At 43.9% G+C, this 18,248-nt stretch overlaps 1 protein-coding gene across 14 annotated transcripts in view; it reads left to right on the forward strand.

Moving 5' to 3' along the window:
• Positions 1-18,248, forward strand: part of cacna1g (calcium channel, voltage-dependent, T type, alpha 1G subunit) — a 118,906-nt gene that overhangs the window by 30,104 nt on the left and 70,554 nt on the right. For 13 of the 14 annotated variants that reach the window (XM_078102759.1, XM_078102760.1, XM_078102766.1 and 10 more), the window contains exons 4-8: positions 6,727-6,883; positions 9,266-9,560; positions 9,802-9,894; positions 9,984-10,902; positions 11,555-11,949. In XM_078102759.1, coding sequence (XP_077958885.1) covers positions 6,727-6,883; positions 9,266-9,560; positions 9,802-9,894; positions 9,984-10,902; positions 11,555-11,949 — 1,859 coding nt within the window. The remainder of the gene's footprint in view (positions 1-6,726; positions 6,884-9,265; positions 9,561-9,801; positions 9,895-9,983; positions 10,903-11,554; positions 11,950-18,248) is intronic. The other variant, XM_078102765.1, reaches the window with a different exon arrangement.

An 18,248-nucleotide genomic window follows, 5' to 3' on the forward strand; every position in this document is an offset into this window, starting at 1 on the left:
CCCCCCCTATAGAAGACAGGAATCATTTGCTCGTAGCATGCAAGCAGATCCGGTGCTATAGAGGTTGAAATGAGTGTATCTAATCACTGAAAGTAGAAAAGAGAGAGATTTGATCAAATATTGATGAAGCCACATTACTTTCTTCTTCTCTTTCAAAGCAAACTGTGCTTCAAGTGATATTTAGATCATAAGCAAACGTTAACATTTAGAATCTATTGTCAGCAAATGCCTCTTTTCTAACCTTGAATCTTCTGCTGCAATATGCAAAATAGAAGTGGGGATCTGCTTTACAGTATTGGGTTTAGTTTCAAACCTCAAGGCAGTTAAACCTAGAGAACTGACTTAAAAATGCTGAAATGAAATTGTTCTGTTTGCTGTTCATGGGGGTGAAGGTGTAATTGTTATTCACAGAGAAAGGAAATTACTGTTTTTATCTAGGCGATAAAGTGACACGTTTATTTCACCGTCCAGTAGATACGTGTGTTTTTTCAGTCAAAGACATTTTGTAATTTAATGACTGTGGCTCACCTGGTTGTGTTGCCATGCTACCCAGCTGCAGTCATTATTTTCCTGCTGACTTAGGTTCAAGTCTTTTCGCCTACTTTGATTTTAACAATCCCTTAACAACAAGACCAACTGGAGTTGAATAGGGATCAACAGTTTTTACACAGACAGTTGAGGTGAATAAAATCTGTCTTTATACTTAGACATGAACCCAGCCTGACGAAAGCCAACTACCAAATATGAGGTCTAAACCCAATGCTTATCCATTGGGATCAATATCTTTGTATATCCTTCCAACCACTGGTAAGTTATAAATTCCTTGATTACATTGGGAAAACGTGTCAAATTCTACCCAGATTGGTAGTAGAACACATTTGCAAATTTTTTACATATTGTTTGTTGAGTCTTGATGAAAGCCACGTTTGAGCGAGGCAGCGTTGATTGAGTTATTAGGTGATTATCGCACACACACACACATTAATTGACGTAGACACCTCTCTGTCCTAACGAGACTGCGAGCAGAGTGGCCGTTCACTCTTCTTTATTGACGAGCCGTCAGGTGTGCCTTTTCCCCAAAGCCTTATCAAATCAACACAAGCGCAAGGAGCGACTCACACTGTATTTTTCTCATACTTTCCTCACGCTCTTTCCTTCGCGTGGACCTCCAATGTGGTGTGTGCGGTTGCTTTTTTTAACGCATCATCAACTTAAAGGGTTTCATCCTGTTCCACATGCTGTTTGACCTGGTGTTTCAGCAGCGCCTGGTTTGCACGCACTGTCTTGCACGTCCACCCAGATGAGGCCCTTAAGGCAACAGCAACACAACGTCAGCTCCCTGCATGCTGATGCCCTCCTCCTACAGTTCTTCTTCAAGCCTCAATACTGTAATTAAAGAGCTGGCAAGCGCGTCCTAGCTTCTGTTCTACTGACATACCAGAAGGTACCCCTTGACTTGTTGTATTGCTATGCAAGGTTGAGAAAGAGCGCCCAAAGGAGGGGGAATAACCTGATGAGGTTAAAAGGAGTTTAGAAAAGGAAGAGGTTCGCCAGAAGCAAAGAATTTGACAATGTAATCTTTGCTCTTTTCTGTCAATGTCTTCTCTGACAAAAACAAAAGATCTTGTTAGTCGGGTAGCCGCCGGCATGCGTGTGATATTTTGTTGCTTAAAAAGAGAGGTTTTCAGTCTAAATTCATTTTAAGCCGATGGTTCTTGAGTAGCATCAGATTTTTAAAGCTTGAAATTCAAGTTCTTTGATGACTCTGAGTCGTGCTGTGGTGCGATATTCCCAGATAGCCTGTCAGGTACGCAGCCATCTCCCCAACTCCGCTGTGGTTCTTCAAAGTGACTGTGCTGTTTTAAGAAATGCTTTTGAGCGTCTTGATGTGCCAAGGTGGAAGGCACAACGGATCATGATGTGAATGCTTTAGTCCAAGTGGGATGTTGTAGAAACAAATATCTTTTGGGGAATTTTATGTATTTGTCGAACAGTCATGCTTACATCTTTACAGAGATAACAAAGGGCTTCCCATAAGGTGGCTACTGCTCAGGTCCCACGTGAAACCAGACGTCAGCATCGACAAGATCTAACGCAGTGGTTTTGTTGCCTAATCACAACAAGGTGCTGACGCAGGTGCACTGGCTGCTCAGATTTGCAGGAAAACACAGAAAATGATGGTTTGTAAAGATACAGTTGCATAACTATAAGTTGGGAGGCGAAAAAGCTACTTGGACTCGAGTTGGGGCACCAAAAGTAAAGATTGTTCAGCAAACAGTATTTATCAGTGCATTGACTTATGGAGACAAATATTGTATTCCAATTATTTATTTATGTAATATGGAAATTAACATTTGTTAAGATCTGACATGATTGGAAGTAAAGTTAGAGATTGTGTAGAAATTCTAACTAACATTTTTTGGGGATTTCACAAACGGTCAGGTGTGCAGATAGGTTGTAGGTGAGGAACATTATTAGATCCAATTTTGTAGAAATGACCGTCAACATAAGCTCTGAGAGAGATCAGATATTTTATACAAATTGCTGCAAACAAAATCAAGTTAACTGACTGTGGTAAATGAAGCCAACAGAGTTCAGAAATGTTCTCCGCCCTCCTTTCTCTCCATCAGTTCTCATCTTATGCTCTGCATGTGATCCTCTCTTTGCGGGTCACATAGATCGCTCATGCGATTTCACGTATCGCCTTTGGGGTCATTTAGTCGTCTCCATCTGGAGCCGTTGACATGGAGCTGGTGACCATCCGCTCTGAGCAAATGAGAAGAGACGCAGATCTCCACGCCCATTAGTTCACGGAGCTGGACCTGGACAGGTAAGCAGAGGAAGCAGACCTAATATGCCTAAAAAACAGATGGCTCCCTGACCACACGCGGCCTCCTGCCCACCAGCCCTGTCGGAGCGGGCGCCCACAGCGAGGTTGGAGAGGGCACGCAGGCGGAGGTGGAGATGATTGTTATTGAATATGAAGTGCCGATCGGTTGGAATGAGCACGCAATTCAGGTCGGGAAAGCATTGATTTGCTTATCTGGATGAACAGAGGTGCTTTCTATGATATTCATATTTGCCGACGGCCCTGCTTGACGTGTTGTCTCTGCATGGGACTCTCGTCCAGTCAATTTATTGTCTGATGCTTTGATCCCCATCGAAATAGCGTCAGTCCTTAAAATAGTAACTTTTGCCACAAAATCATTTTTTGGCCCTATACCAACGCTGGGTATATAAAGACCACATGTAAAATGTAAGAGGAGTTTGCCTTTCTTATTGTGACCAAATTTGCAATTGAAGGGATTAAAAGAAGGTCCAGGATCCATTCTCGCCAACCATTGGCATTACATGCAGTGTATTTTATGAAGAAATAATGAATAAACATAACTTTATGTAATAATAGTCCAAATCATGTCACTCACAGGTTTTGCATTAGTACTTATTTAGCCCAGGACAGATCAAGGACCGACCAACCACGCACCGGTGACGGTTTGGACTGGAAGGGGTGAATCGCCAACACCACTACTCAAGGCAAAATAAGTTAGAATTATTAGTTCTGCGGGGCCACAGCTGTCAGATGTGGGCTGCAGTTCAAGTATTATACGCTCCGACGTATCTGCCCCTCTGAATGGTGCCGCATGGAGCCAGTTAGCGCGCCTCGGCCCACTGCGCTCGCTAATCCCAGCTGCTGCCACTCAGGCCTGGCTAAGCAGCATCCTAACAGCTCAGCACATTAGTGTGTGTGTGAGAGAGAGAATGCACTGCTTCTTAACACTTTAGAGAGGGAGAAAGAGAGGAAGCCGCTCTTGTGGGTAGAGAGTCAGGTCTTCCCGTGCACGAGCCGCTTAATGTCCGTGACAGCGGCTGCATCGTCACTCTCACCCTGTGAATTCGGGGCAATTAGTTGAACAAATGTCCCACAAAAGGGCAAGTGGCGACAAATTGCCTCAGGATTTTTACACAACTTCCCGCACTGGTTTTGCTACTCTTGAATGAACAGCACGATGATTCCCTCGTAAACAGAGCCGTAGTACAGCATTAAACAACAGTGGCGCTATGAGATATGTTGTCTTCATGACTCTCATCTCACGCTGATTGTATACGCCGTATGCTGCGCTGGTAATTGAGCATCCAGTGCATAATGTGGCAGCTATTATAGGCATGAAATAACTTGAAAACAGTGCTGTGTGTCATTCAAGAATTTCTGCGTTCCGACTGCTGCCATCGTCGCGCAGCCGCTGCTCGCCCTCACTCATTCCAGGGGCCATCAGTAGGCTGTATCCTCCTCATTTGTTCCCCGCATCTTGGCGAATTTGCAAAATCCTCCTTGTTTTCCATCCATCTGTCAAGACCAAAAGTCTCAGTGTGCAATCAGAATATACAAATAGGAGAAGTTCCTCATGCAGTTCTGTGTGACACTCTCAGATGGCACGGTTTAGTTGAAAGGTGTGAGAACATGAATTGTTTTTTTACACATTTTTCTGAACAAGCCCTTTACATGCATATAAGGGAACAAGCATTACCATAACATATGCATTATTGAGTTCATCTGAAGGGGTACCCTTCATCTCTCTCGTTTCCTTGCTGCCCCGTCTCCGTTTGGCCTTCTCTCTTTCGCTGCGTCCTACCTTCCGTCTCATGTGTTTTTTCTCCTTGGCTGTCCGCTTGGCAGAGGACCAAAGACATCGCTCCAATATGGACTGTCCTGGCCTCTCCAATTACCCAGAAAACCCCTGATCAGAAGCTATGGTCCTCGTTATTGATGCCTGGCTAGCAGGGTGTCTGCCAGCAGGGTAGCCTGCAAGGACGAAGAGGGAAAGAGAGACAAAGGACAACGACAGATAAATAACACAGTGGTAACAACATGCATGGAGGACCGATGGATGGATGGATGAATACATTTAGAGATGAATGGATACATAGATCCATGTATGGCTTGATGGATTAATGAATGGATGAATGGAGTAATGGATATGATAGATAGATGGATGACATGTGCTGTCCACACACAGCTAACTGTAACTAGCTGTCCCCCTGACGATTATCCATCTCACAACTCCAAAAGTTCCAATCCCTCGATTTGTTTATAATTTTTTTTTTATCTTCCTGTCACATTTCTTTTTTTGCCTCACTGATTTTCATTTTTTTATTCTACAAATTAAATTGTTGTAGCACCCCCTATTCATGCTTCACTGAATACCATTTTCACAGTAAACCATTTTCACATTAAACTTTACCACTGCTAGATAGATGAATAGTTAAAAAAAAATGAAGAAACGCAGTGCAGGAAAAGAAAATCTGCAGCGAGGGACATAGACAGATTCAGCAGAGGGAGTGTGTGGGCGGCAGGAAATGTGTGTCTGCTTCTGTGTGTGTCTTTTAGAAACTTGCGGGAACACTGTTCAGAGATGACAGATTCAGGCATGTACTGTATGAAAGGCGGAAAAATAAGCAGGTCTTTCTTTGGGCTTTAATTCAGAGCAAAGTGTAAATGTATCGCTGACACAGTCACAGACTGCTAACAAATCTCTGCACTTCGATCTGACTCAGGACTCGTGTTGTGCTATCCGGATGCATTTCAAGGCTTTATTCATCCGAAAAAGGATGTTGCTGAGCACATGCTCTGTTTTATACAATGCCCTGCTTCATATCTACCCAGTAACAAACAGTCACACCCACAGCTGATGCAGTGAATCATGTAGTTACTTATGGAGCAATAAGCACTACCACATACCATGTGCCTGTAGCTAACACCACCACATTACACTGGAAGGAGCATTGACATGGGATGTAAAGAACAACGCGGTGCTATTAAATGCTGTGCTATTAAAGCAGCAGTGACAACCAAAGGAAAATAAAAGTCAGTCAACAAAAACAACTAACAAATAAAACCTACTTTTAATCTTTTTTTCCTTTTTTGTTTCTCCAGACCTAGCTCTGTGAAATCTGATAAATCACCTCCAGTGATGCCATTTTAGCCAGTGAAGTTTGGGACGGGCAACTGGAATATTGATAAAGAGATCTTGTTGAGAACGATAGAAAGAAGTGAGCTTGTAAAGACCTCTGAAGCACGCTGCTCATTTATGCCTGAGGCTCACAGTTGAACAGTGGCAAATGTCAATAATGGTTAGAACATAACAGGTGTTATTTGGCAGAGGAGCATGACTGACAGGCTGCATGCCACTAACCATTAATTTCATTTGTAGCAGTTTGAGCAGAAATGCCCACCTGACAAATGAGTAGAGTGAATAACTTGTGTTTGTTGAAAGGCAGACCTCATATTGTTTATGAGAAACCCACAGACATGCTCTTCATCTGCCACAATGAACAAACTGGTTTGGACAGCTGTTTAACTAATGTAAAACACAGGGGTGCATAAATTAAATTCACTCGATTATGATGTGTAATAGGGTATTATTTCTATCATGCATCATTATTATTTGTTTTTGGACTGTTAAAAAGTGAGTTAGCATCCACTGGTCAATGTATCATTTCAACAAATAAATGAAGACACTCAATGGTTGTCTTGTTCCAGCCAAATTGGATGGAAATAAATTGAGAGGTACTTGGATTGGTACTCATATCAACCACTGTAATGAACACAACTCCCACTACTCATACCAGAGTTTAACTAAACAGCAACAAACACACCGATACACACAGGTCCACTGCATGTGCATTGATGAACAATGTGTTTGACCTGGCCCCTGTCTCTCCTCTCAGGTATGCGTATCCTGGTGACCCTGCTGCTGGACACTCTACCCATGCTGGGCAACGTGCTGCTGCTCTGCTTCTTCGTCTTCTTCATCTTCGGCATCGTGGGTGTCCAACTGTGGGCCGGACTGCTCAGGAATCGCTGCTTCCTTGGCAACTTTTCCTTGTGAGTTCCACGCTTTGCAACGGGAACGTTGCACCGCCGTGTTACCCCCAGTTTGTTGGAGAGTTTATTGACTTTTTTGTCCAGTTTGATGTTAACTGCAAGATCAATGTTGCTAGAGTCTTGGCCAAACTGTTCTGAATAACCAATATGTTAAAAGTGGACTCAAATCTCTATTATGTACCATTTCATCTCAGCTGAGGGGAAAAAAACACTGCATTTTTACTCCATGTTTATTCGAAAGCTATACCTGCTAGTTATAGCTGCTAGTCTACTAGATACGGATTGAAAGCCTGTATCTAGTAGCTGAGCCAAAGCTGAGCGCACTATCTCTTGTTGCCAAATCGTATCAAAGGTCTGTCCTATTTGCTGGAGCAGTGAGTGTTTTCATTGCATAAGAACCGGATAGTAATGATTTTTCTATGTGTAAGCAAAACTTCAGGTGTTAATCAATTGGAAGATCTGCGGATCAATCATCAACTCTGTTTGTAAGTAATTTGTATCCATTACTTATTTAATGGTAGTTTTGCTGCTTTGTAGTCAGCAAATTATCTGAACACTTGTTTTAATACTTATGATGGATTTATAATTAGATTTTTTTACTTACCACAAAAGCCTTTCTTTGTAGATTTGTTACGTATAATTCACTCTATATTCCAAAAATACACAAAATATCTTTCTTTTTTTTATCCATGACTGTCCTACATTGTCCTAAAACACACGATTGCAAACAGGTCCTCTGGAGGCCAAGATAACCCTTTAGAGTAAAAATGTACCCGGCACACCAAATGGGTTACATGTAAAGGTTGATCACAATCCCAGTCTTATCATTATGATGAATGGGAAAGCCACGAGCCACAAGCCACGAGCCCCAGAATAATGGGAGAGATCATCGAATGTGGAACATGGGCCCCCATGACTTATTCATGTTCCCAGCGTCACCCTGGCCTCATTACTCTCTGTAGGATTTATGAGCTCATGCATAATGGTTTCGGTGAGCTTTTTTTTATTCTATTTTACCTTCTGCAATAGAAAAGGTCTGTATTATAGCATCGGATGGATGACATAGACATCTGGCTCTATCTCCAAAGACCAAAACCCATCTTCGTTCCTGCCTGCCTTTGATACATCTTTGTTATCAAATCTGTTGTGGTCCTGAAGTGAAACTGGTTCTCTTCTATTTTGGCTGCGACTGGGCAATAAATAAAGGCCGCGGGGAAAGAGAATGTGTGTTTACAAGCAAGCCAGATATCAGACAATCAGTAGACACACAACCACACGCACACATTACAGGTATTCCATACAGCAGAGGGCTCTGTAGCAGTTAAGCCAAAAGGTGGGGAAGCAGGAAGGCAAACAGACGCCTTTTCTGAACTCACACGTGGGGGGTCTTCCTCGCCTGCTCAGGTGTGTCAATACAATTACAGCTGGCTTTGCTGATTAGTTCCTTATATCTGTTTGAAGGAATGGTAATCAATAAAAAAAAACAACTGTGGGAAGATTTGCATGAATTAAAACCTGTACAGAGGACTTTAAAGATGATCCACTTTAAATTTCACCTAGTCAATGGCAAAAAAACAAAGGCCGACAACCAGCAGGTTGCGGTTGAACAAGATGGTCCTCCCAAAGAAAGACATCAGCATTTTGTAAATGTTGATTGATATTGATCAAACTTTGCCGAAAGCACCTCACCCAAGGGTATCTTTTAACACTAGGCAAAACTTAATTCAAGATAATACAATGCTTTTTAATGAAGAAATTCTTCCGTCATTAATAATAATGAGGGAATAATAAAGCCCCCTTTTGTATTTTGACTCAGTTGTCTGTCCCTGTCAGGGATTGCGGGGAGGTAGGACTCAGACGCAGAGTTCAAAACAAAAGGGACTTTAATTGTCAAAAAGGTTAAAGCAAAAGGCCAAGGGGCAAAAACTCACAGGAACCAGGGGAAAAACAGGAGACAGAAACTACGAACGTCCGCAACGAAAGACAAGGCCATGCGTGGCAAAAGACAATGACGCGACAAGTGACAACAGACACACATGGTTTAAATACACTAGGGGAGGTGCAGGTGATTGGACACAGGTGGAAACTATTAGACGATCACAGGGGATGATATGACAAGGCAGGAAGTGAAGTTACCCGGGAACAGGATACCAGGAAGTGAACCACACCGCGACAGTCCCTTGCTTTAGTTGAAATAATTATAAGTATCATATTGAATGTGACAAAAGTAGTGGGGTAACAGGTCATTTTCTACACCAGTGTGAACAATATTTAATAAGTACTACCTCAAAACATCTACGTCGTACTTTAAGCACAACTCTCAATACATAAGAGTCAGTATAGGCTAACTCCTGCAATGTCCTCTCTTTTCTATCTGCCTAGTCCTCTCTCTGTGGAGCTAGAGAAATATTACCACACCAAAAACGACGACGAGAGCCCCTTCATCTGCTCCGAACCCGGAGGGAACGGCGTAAGGGACTGCGGCTCGGTGCCCGAGGTGTATGAGGAAGGAGGCCTGCGATGCACTCTGGGCTCGGAGTTTCACAACAGCACGGACAACACCACCTGCGTCAACTGGAACCAGTACTACAACAACTGCACGGCCGGTCTGGTCAACCCCTTTAAGGGAGCCATCAACTTTGACAACATCTGCTACGCGTGGATTGCCATCTTTCAGGTAAACCGTCAATTGACTTTGAAGGTTTGGCCATGAAATATGTGGCTGCTTCTCCAAGTGTGGTCAAGCACACTGAAGAAATATTGGAACACTTTGAAATATGATCTCATTTGCTTCCCATTTGTATTACCTTGTTAAATTACCTTGTTATATACGGATATATACGATATATCTGATCCCTGTTTTTGTTTTTCTTCATTGTACCTCTTTATTCCGGTCCTCTGCCCGGTTTCGTCTTCAGGTGATCACTCTGGAGGGCTGGGTGGACATCATGTACTTTGTGATGGATGCTCACTCCTTCTACAACTTTATCTACTTCATCCTACTCATCATTGTAAGTGCCACTTCACGGGGCCCCAAGCCGCCTTATGTGTGTGTCCGAGTGTGTGAATAACAATGTTGCGCGACCCTCCTTTCCCTCAGATTGGCTCCTTCTTCATGATCAACCTGTGCCTGGTAGTCATTGCCACGCAGTTCTCGGAGACCAAGCAGCGAGAGAGTCAGCTGATGAAGGAGCAACGGGTGCGCTTCTTGTCCAATGCCAGCACCCTGGCCTCCCTCTCCGAACCGGGCTCCTGCTACGACGAGCTGCTCAAGTATCTGGTTCACATCGTCAACAAGGGGGCCAGACAGGTGGGCCGTGTCTGCAGAATGTTGGCTCGCCGCGCTGGGCTTAACATTGCCGCCTCACCCCCACCTGTGGAGCCCCAACGCAGCCAGAGAAGGAGAAGGAAGTCCTCCAGACAGGGATCTGTGTCGGTTCATCAAATGGCGCAACACCATCACCACCACCATCACCACCTGCACCACCATTACCACCTGGGTAATGGCAGTGTGAGGGGTGCAGGGGGCATACAATGTCTGGAAGGTCGGGATTTTGAGGCTGGTGCACATAACAACAACAGTGGGGCCCTAGTAGCAACCGCCGGCGCGGGGAATCTCGCGGTTCCCCTGCCACCTTCCATTACAGCAGCCACCTCTGACACAAACCTGGCCAATTTGTTCAAACTTCCTGAGGGAGCTGCCAATGCATCATCGGTTCACAGTGTATTACTCATAGAAACTCTGCGGTGCAGCCCCTCAACCACAAACCTGGGGCCGACACCGGGCACCTCATCCGTTGCACTGGGCCCCATGACAGGGACGATGAAGAGGAACTCCGTACCTTTTGCCGCTCCAGGGCCTAAGAACTACCCCACACTGCAGGCTCAAACCCTGGCGGAGTCCAGACGAGGGAGTGTTGCCACCAGCACTCTGACTAAGATGAGCTTCAACTTGAACATCCTGCCCATGTCCCTGGAGAGGCGGCCATCGGGCCTGGTGGACACACACACTTCCGCAGGTAGAAAAATCTCCATTCTTGGAACTTGTTTGATGAAATCCATTTACTGCAGTTTTTGCTTTGCACAACAACTTTGGCAAAAAATATGAAAATAACAAGAGTATGTCATTCAGTCAGAATCAATTGGTAACGTCCTCATTGCTGTCAAGCAAATCAAGGGACACGCCACTGGATGAATTCCACTTTCTCCAATCATCCATTTGGAGTACGTATTGGTTGGTTGGAATTAAGCTACAAACTTTAACGTCAACATGTCTAGTGTTTGGTTTTCCTCTTTGTTGAGTGACAGAAATAGTGCTAATTAGAGTCAATAAATGTTAATGCCTCATGTCAAAGCTCACAGCCAGCTCCACCTGGCCCCGGACAAGTTCTAAAAACGCTGTGGGCTCAGCAAAAAAGTCCTGCCAGGTCCATTCAAGTTGTACAAACGGTGGAAAAACTGGCAGCCTGCCAGATTGTCCACAGAACAGCCCGTTGAGACAAGGCATTACTCACATCACACACTGTCCATCAAACACACACGCATCTTAAATTGGTCTATTCCATCTGACTTTAAAATGTGTCTAAACCGATTAATGTAATGTAAACTTAATCACTCTGATATCACGGCATTTCTCCTGTAGTTTATCCATCTGACCTTTCTCTCACTCAGCTGCAGCCCAGCTCTCCTGCCAGCTGTCGGCTCGGGACCTCAGCGCCACCAGCAGTGCCACGGACACGGCCGCTATGACGTTTGACCCCGAGAGTTGCCCCTACTGCGCCAAGGCCCTTGCCAACGAGTCAGAGGGCAACGAGACGCCTGGAGACTCCGACAGCGAAGGCATATACGAGTTCACCCAGGACCTCCACCACAGGGACAGGAGAGATAGCCGGCAGCCCAAGAAGCAGGAATGCAGCTTGGGCAGATCGGCAGGGAAGGTGGTGCACTTCTGGAGGCTTGTATGCGACACGTTCAGGAAGATCGTTGACAGCAAGTACTTTGGACGAGGGATTATGATTGCCATTCTCATCAATACTCTCAGTATGGGGATCGAGTTCCATGAACAGGTCAGTGTATGTGCGTTTCCGATTGTCACGTGTGCGTGTGTGGAGTGGAGTAAAGATGCTGAATGGTGCTACATTGTTGAACAGCACTGCATACCAGGCTGACAGATGAGACCTAATTAAGGTGTAAATTGAATTTATACATATCGTCAATCTGTGTTATTGCGTAATCCCCTGTGGGATCAACTGGAATTTCTGATCTCCCTCTGGCCTTGGTTGTTTACATGTTACATAGCCATGTGGGAGAAAACGGAAATGAGAGTGGGGGGCAGAGGGACAGAGGATAGAGAGAGAGAAACAGTTGTGATTTAACGGGTGAGGAAGGCTCTACAACTTCTGATAGACATTTTCTTTCTTCATTCTCGATCTACAGTCTTTCTCATTAACCCCATTTACACCTAGTCCAAGGTCTGACACCTTGTTTGCTGAGAACAAACAGCAATTGTTTGAAGGACGAATTATTATGCAAAATAACGTCACTGATCCCTCCTGCTGGCTGTGCTGGTCCTAAATTGACAAAGGCTTGACCAGCCCCACTCTGCCTCTGATTATCTGACCCTATTAATAGTCTTACCCTAACCTTAACCTTGCACTTTTGGCATGATTGGTTTTGTGTCAAGTTACATAATGCAAGCATGGCGACACATGTATTGTGTGTGTAGAAGAAGCATGTGGCCTTGCCAGTTTTTAGGGGTTACTTTCGGTGTCTGACCCAGTGCCTATAAACATATTCCAAATGGCATCCTCACCATGCACATGCGCAAGCAAACATACACACCCACACAGACGAGGTATTATTCTTTTATCCGTCCTTACTTTTCCTGGCCTCCCTCTACCCACCCTTTCTTTTTCTTCTCTCTTTTTATTGTCATTTATTCCTTTCTTTTTTCTCTTTCTTTATTGTCTTAAATGTTTGTCTCTTTTGTCCTCCTCTTTTCTCGTACCAGTTGTCCCCTGCCTCCGCCTTCCTTGTCTGAAGTCTTTCCTTCCTTCTACAACTCTAAACACTCTCCTTGAGTGCTCCTTCCTAGTTTGAGTAACATGGATCCATCAAGTCTCCAGACAGGCTGCTGAAAACTTAAGTGAGACACTACATTGATTGCATGCCCATCGACAGCCAAAGACACAAGGATCACTCAGCCCCTCTTGGTCTCTGTAACTCCGTCCACATGGAGGAGGGGGCCGGGGTTTTTAATTTCCCAAGCAGCCTTCAGACAAGTTTTCTGCTGAGTTTTGTACCCTGGGCAACTCCCACTTTAAGAATTCAGAAGAGTAGCCTTGCATTTCTATTGTAAATTTTCACCACTGTGTGTAAAGTTTTCAATAACAATCGTATTTCCATGGTTACACGCATAATATTTCTTCCTATATACGTATGTGCAGCCAAATTAGTTTTTCACTATTTCACTATTTCAGCAATTTTGCGGAGCATTATTTTTAAATTGCAACCGGTGTCTGTATCCGTGCCAGTAGCAAAACTGGTATGGCATGCCTATTTACTCTCAATCACATTTTCTATGTTAGGCCTCACTTTTAAATAACTAATCACGAAAATAGACAATCTTAAACCTTGTGCTACGGTTCTGCAAATATCCGTTATTGAGTGTGCCAGGTCTAAACATTGTTCATTGTTTCTGTCCCCGAGGCAAGATGGATGTATCAATATCATCTATATCATCAGCTCGATCTGAAAGTTCGTGTTTAGAGAAACGATGAAATGATGTATCCGTTCTGTTGAGTGTGACGGCATTTCGATCACGTTGACCCTCTTTTTCCAGCCCCCCACCTGCTGCTCTGTAAAGTGACGACACAGACACTCTATATCTGGTATTATGTGTCATTCAGCTGCAAATTAGGTTGTGGAGATCCGACTGTGCCTTAAAGAGAATTTGACAAGATTAAAATCCTCCCTGATGGGTAATTGATGGAGAGAGAAAAATGCGGAACACGCACCAACAAACGTTCACCCATTTTTAAAGGCCAATCAATGTCTTGGCCGCCAATGATTACAGATGATGTACTTATTAATCATGAATTATGCTGAATATTGAAGATAGGTGGATATGTGGTCAATTTGTCAAAAAAGGACAGCTGCATTTTTTAGATTGTGCTTGTACAACAACAGTATTAAATAATTTGAGTGTATATTCATTTAAGGGCATCAGACGATCATACTGCGCAAACCTAGTTAAAGCTCATCCCCCTTTGTGTTCTTTTCCTTTGTGTTTCTCAAATGCAATGTTCATTTAAGACTTTTGTTACTAAGCTTTTTGCTGAGGTAATGTGAGGTAAAGGTAGGTAGTGTGAATACTAGCGCGAGTGGTTTTGAAGAGTTAGTTTAATATTATAGTATATATATATATATATATATATATATATATATATACACCATGTACCATATGACCTACGTCGTGTCAGGTCAGAAAACATTTTTAGGCATTGGGAAAATATATTAATGAATATATAATATTCTAATACTCCAAAATATTTTTTCTATGTGTGTGTGGGACCGGCACACTGGCTGATTCTTTAACACACACATTCAAACACAAACACTCACATGGACAGTATGCTGCTGTGACCCGTGTCCTGAGATATAAACCGGCCTCTCGAGTATATCAGACGTCCGCACGCGTGCCCCTTGAAACACGGACATCTTGTTGCCCCCCAACGCAGCTGATTGAGCTGTGAATGGAGCTACGGGGCCCGGACCCCTCACTGCAGTGACACATAACAGAACCTCCCTGTCTGCAGCCTATCTCTAACAGGGACAAATACACACACACACACACACACACACAAACGACGACGAGAATAAAGAGATGATTAAATGGAGCGTTGGATAGGGTTGACAGAGTGTAAGGACTCAGAGGTGAAGGTAAAGCGGAGGGGATGGGTGGGAGCGTGGAGGCAAACAAGGAGAGGGGGTGTCTGCTCTATCTCCCTGCGCGGTTAAAGAGCATTACCATTTATGGTGGAGCTGATGGAATAGTTGGGCTTCGGCCAACTATGTGACACTCTGCCCCGTAGTGTGTTTACTCGGGAAGGTCAACCTCTCGCTCTCTCTCGATTTACATAAGGAAACCCCCCCCCCCCCAACCCCCTTGTCTGCCTGGCCAGTCGTCCCCGTCTTCCCACTGTCTCCCGCCAGTCTTTCCGCTCGATGAGCGCCGTCGGTGCCAAAATAGCTCGCGTAGAAGTTAAGAGACGTAGAGAAGGCGGGGGCGTCAGGGGAGATGCGGTTCCAGTTTTGGAACTGTTTTTCTGTTATAGTGGAAGCCTTTTAGCACCGACATGAATATTGACTCAGCATGTAGCTGTTACATGAGCACAGTGATCCAAAGTCAATTTTGGGTCACATACCCCACAGGCGACGGTTTGACTTCATGGACCTTGAAAGCCATCCACTTGAAAAATAAAGTGCAGTCTCTGTTTTAACAGTGATGGATGTTGATGGTTTGAAGGATCGGCTCGAGAAGGAATGTTTTAGGATTAAAGAGTTTGAGATTGAAAAAAAACATTCAACCAATATTATAAATGGAATGTGAAGAAGTTGCAGCTTTGACGCTATGTATTCCACTGTGTGGCGTTCCCCAAGAGTCAATATAGAATCATTGTAGCGTCCGGTTTAGGGGTGCCCAAACTTTTTCAGCCCCCCCCACACACACACTTACACGGACGACTTGCAATGATTGGAGGCAGCCAGGGTTGCTTTTATATACAATTAAATGTGCTGGAAACCGCGAGGTTGGTGGTTTGAGTCCCAGCTCCCCCATGTCCCATGTCGAAGTGTCCCTGAGCAAGACACCTAACCCCTAATTGCTCCCCGGGCAAAAATGTAAAAAGCCATGGGTTAAAAATGCAATGTTAGTCGCTTTGGATAAAGCGTCAGCTAAATTACCCATAATGTAAAAATGTGTTCTTTGGTAGTATTGACAAGTTCCATCAGCTCTCACGGTCGACTATGCATGCATGGTTACCCAACGAGATTTTTTTTCAATGGCAGGTGATCTACCGGCACTGCCTTGGCAATTGACCAGGCACCCCTGGTCCAGTCAGCGTAACATGAGAGGGCTCCATCAAGGCCGTCCATGTATCTGTCAATGATACTCTGTTGCAAACGTTCCATGGCTTTATACATTTTTTTTTGCCCAGGGAGCAATTAGGGGTTAGGTGTCTTGCTCAGGGACACTTCAACAGGGGACATGGAGCAGCCAGGGCTCGAACCGCCAACCTTGCAGTTCCCGGCGGTTAGGCGGTCTCTGCTCCATGCGCCACTGTCGACCCACTGCACAAAGTTACTCCCGGTGACGGGGTTTGCGCTAGACAAATGTGAGTTACAGCCGGTGCTGACTGGGTGACCATCTGCTGGAGCTGCTCAATGCCAACTGCTCTCCCCCCTGTGGGACCGGTGGTCTTCTTGCTGCGGAGAGAGAGAGAGAGGGAGAGAGAGAGAGAGAGAGAGAGAGAGAGAGAGAGAGAGAGAGACAAAAGTGCTGGAATTTATCTCGTTTCAACCACTCTGATACATGGACTGTACAACCCACATTTAGTGGCACAAGCCCGCCGATGGCTAATGCTAAAGATAGCTAATAGAAAGATAGGACTGTATTTTGACCGCCTCTGAATTTCAGAACACTGTTTGGGTATTCCTGCTTTACTTCTCTCTAATAAGTAATGACTGTAAATATAGATTGTATGGACCGAATAGTGACAAAATAACCTTTTTTTCCTTGTATCATATGCTCACCCCAAATGCTACACATCCCAGCACAACAAAACAATACATAGAGCTTTGGTTTGCATAGTTCAACTGCTTTGATCCGTGTTGGTTCTCAGTGAGAACACAGCCGCAAACAATTGTAATGCAATTAGCTATCATTGCTCAACCAAAAACAAAAAAGCCCATGGTCTTTTTGAAACCACCGAAATTCAGTAACGCTTCACTGGGCCTCCACTTTGTAGTGCGTTTGTCATGGATCGAGCTCAGAAACGGACCATTAGACATAACAAATCAAGGCAAAACATCCTTTGAAATCGATGAATGTTGCTTCACTACCGGAGTTGCAGCAGTAAATTGGCTCGTACGGAACAGTGGAACCGTGTGGATGTCACCGTCACAAATTTCCGTGGGATATGATGGTCTTCTTCTCTAAAAAAAAGTTATTTCCTGTTGTCGTCATGTCTCTATTGTTAAATTTCCCAACAGTCTGTTGGGAAATCAGTATGTTATCGTGCTCAGAAAGAATTTGTAGTGCAATATGTTCAACATTCGCATGCTAAATACAAATGTGCTTAACATAAAACACAAGTTTCAACTGAGGTTGATGGGATTGCTGTTACTTTTTTGGTTTTTGTGTGTAACCAAAGCAGTGGTTAAGCTGGTTAAGAGGAAATCTCTCCTGAAGCTACGTGTAATGAACAGACATAACTGAGGTCGTTGTGGTTTAATTGAATGTCTGGTTTTATGCCTGACATTCTGCCCCTTTCAAATTGAAAACACCCTGACATTTAAATTTGGGAGTTAGGATTAGCTTCAGTTATTGTAAAGCCTGAGATTATCATTCGTTGAAGGGGCTGGCGTATTTCATTTCCACAGGTTATGAAGTTGATGTAAAGTAGTCTGTGTTTAAAGGTCTCTAGGAAGCTTTAATATGCACACACACATGCACATCCTTGTCAAACCCAGAGACACAATAAGAAAAGCCTTTTTGTATAGCTTTCCTTCTGCAAGCCGAGACAACGTTAGCCCAGCGTTCATCCGTGTGAAGAATGCAGAGTTGGCATCTCAAGGCAGTGGCCTCCTTCCAAGACAGGTCTAAGAAAAGTTGTTTTTTCCAATTTGTACAATGGTGAGACGTGGTCGACAAAAAAACAACGGCAGCTAATCCCGATTCACTGGGGTGACTTTTCCAGACATGGAATCAAAAAGACTGACGTGATCAAATGTTGCATTCAGTTATTTCCTGGTTCAGTAGAAGGGAGAAAAAAATCTACCTGCATTTAACAAGTTCTCCTCTCTTGCTCTGAATCTACAATGCCACATCTTTGTATTCAGCTTTTAAATTGCTTGTAACTATTCATTAATATTTAAAGCTGAGAAAGACAATTTGTCATTGGACAACCGGCAGTTATTGTGGGAGTGTTTTGAAATGGCAGAATTTATAAAGAGTGAATCTTTGTGGACAAATCACAACAACACATACTATCCAGTTCACCCAATAAGCACATTATAAAAAAATAAATACTAGTTGGGTCCAAAAAGAGTTTCCATAACAGTGAAAAAGTCTGTTAACGTAATC

This window comes from Gasterosteus aculeatus, chromosome 5 (genome assembly GCF_964276395.1).
Source record: "Gasterosteus aculeatus chromosome 5, fGasAcu3.hap1.1, whole genome shotgun sequence".
Taxonomy (NCBI): domain Eukaryota; kingdom Metazoa; phylum Chordata; class Actinopteri; order Perciformes; family Gasterosteidae; genus Gasterosteus; species Gasterosteus aculeatus.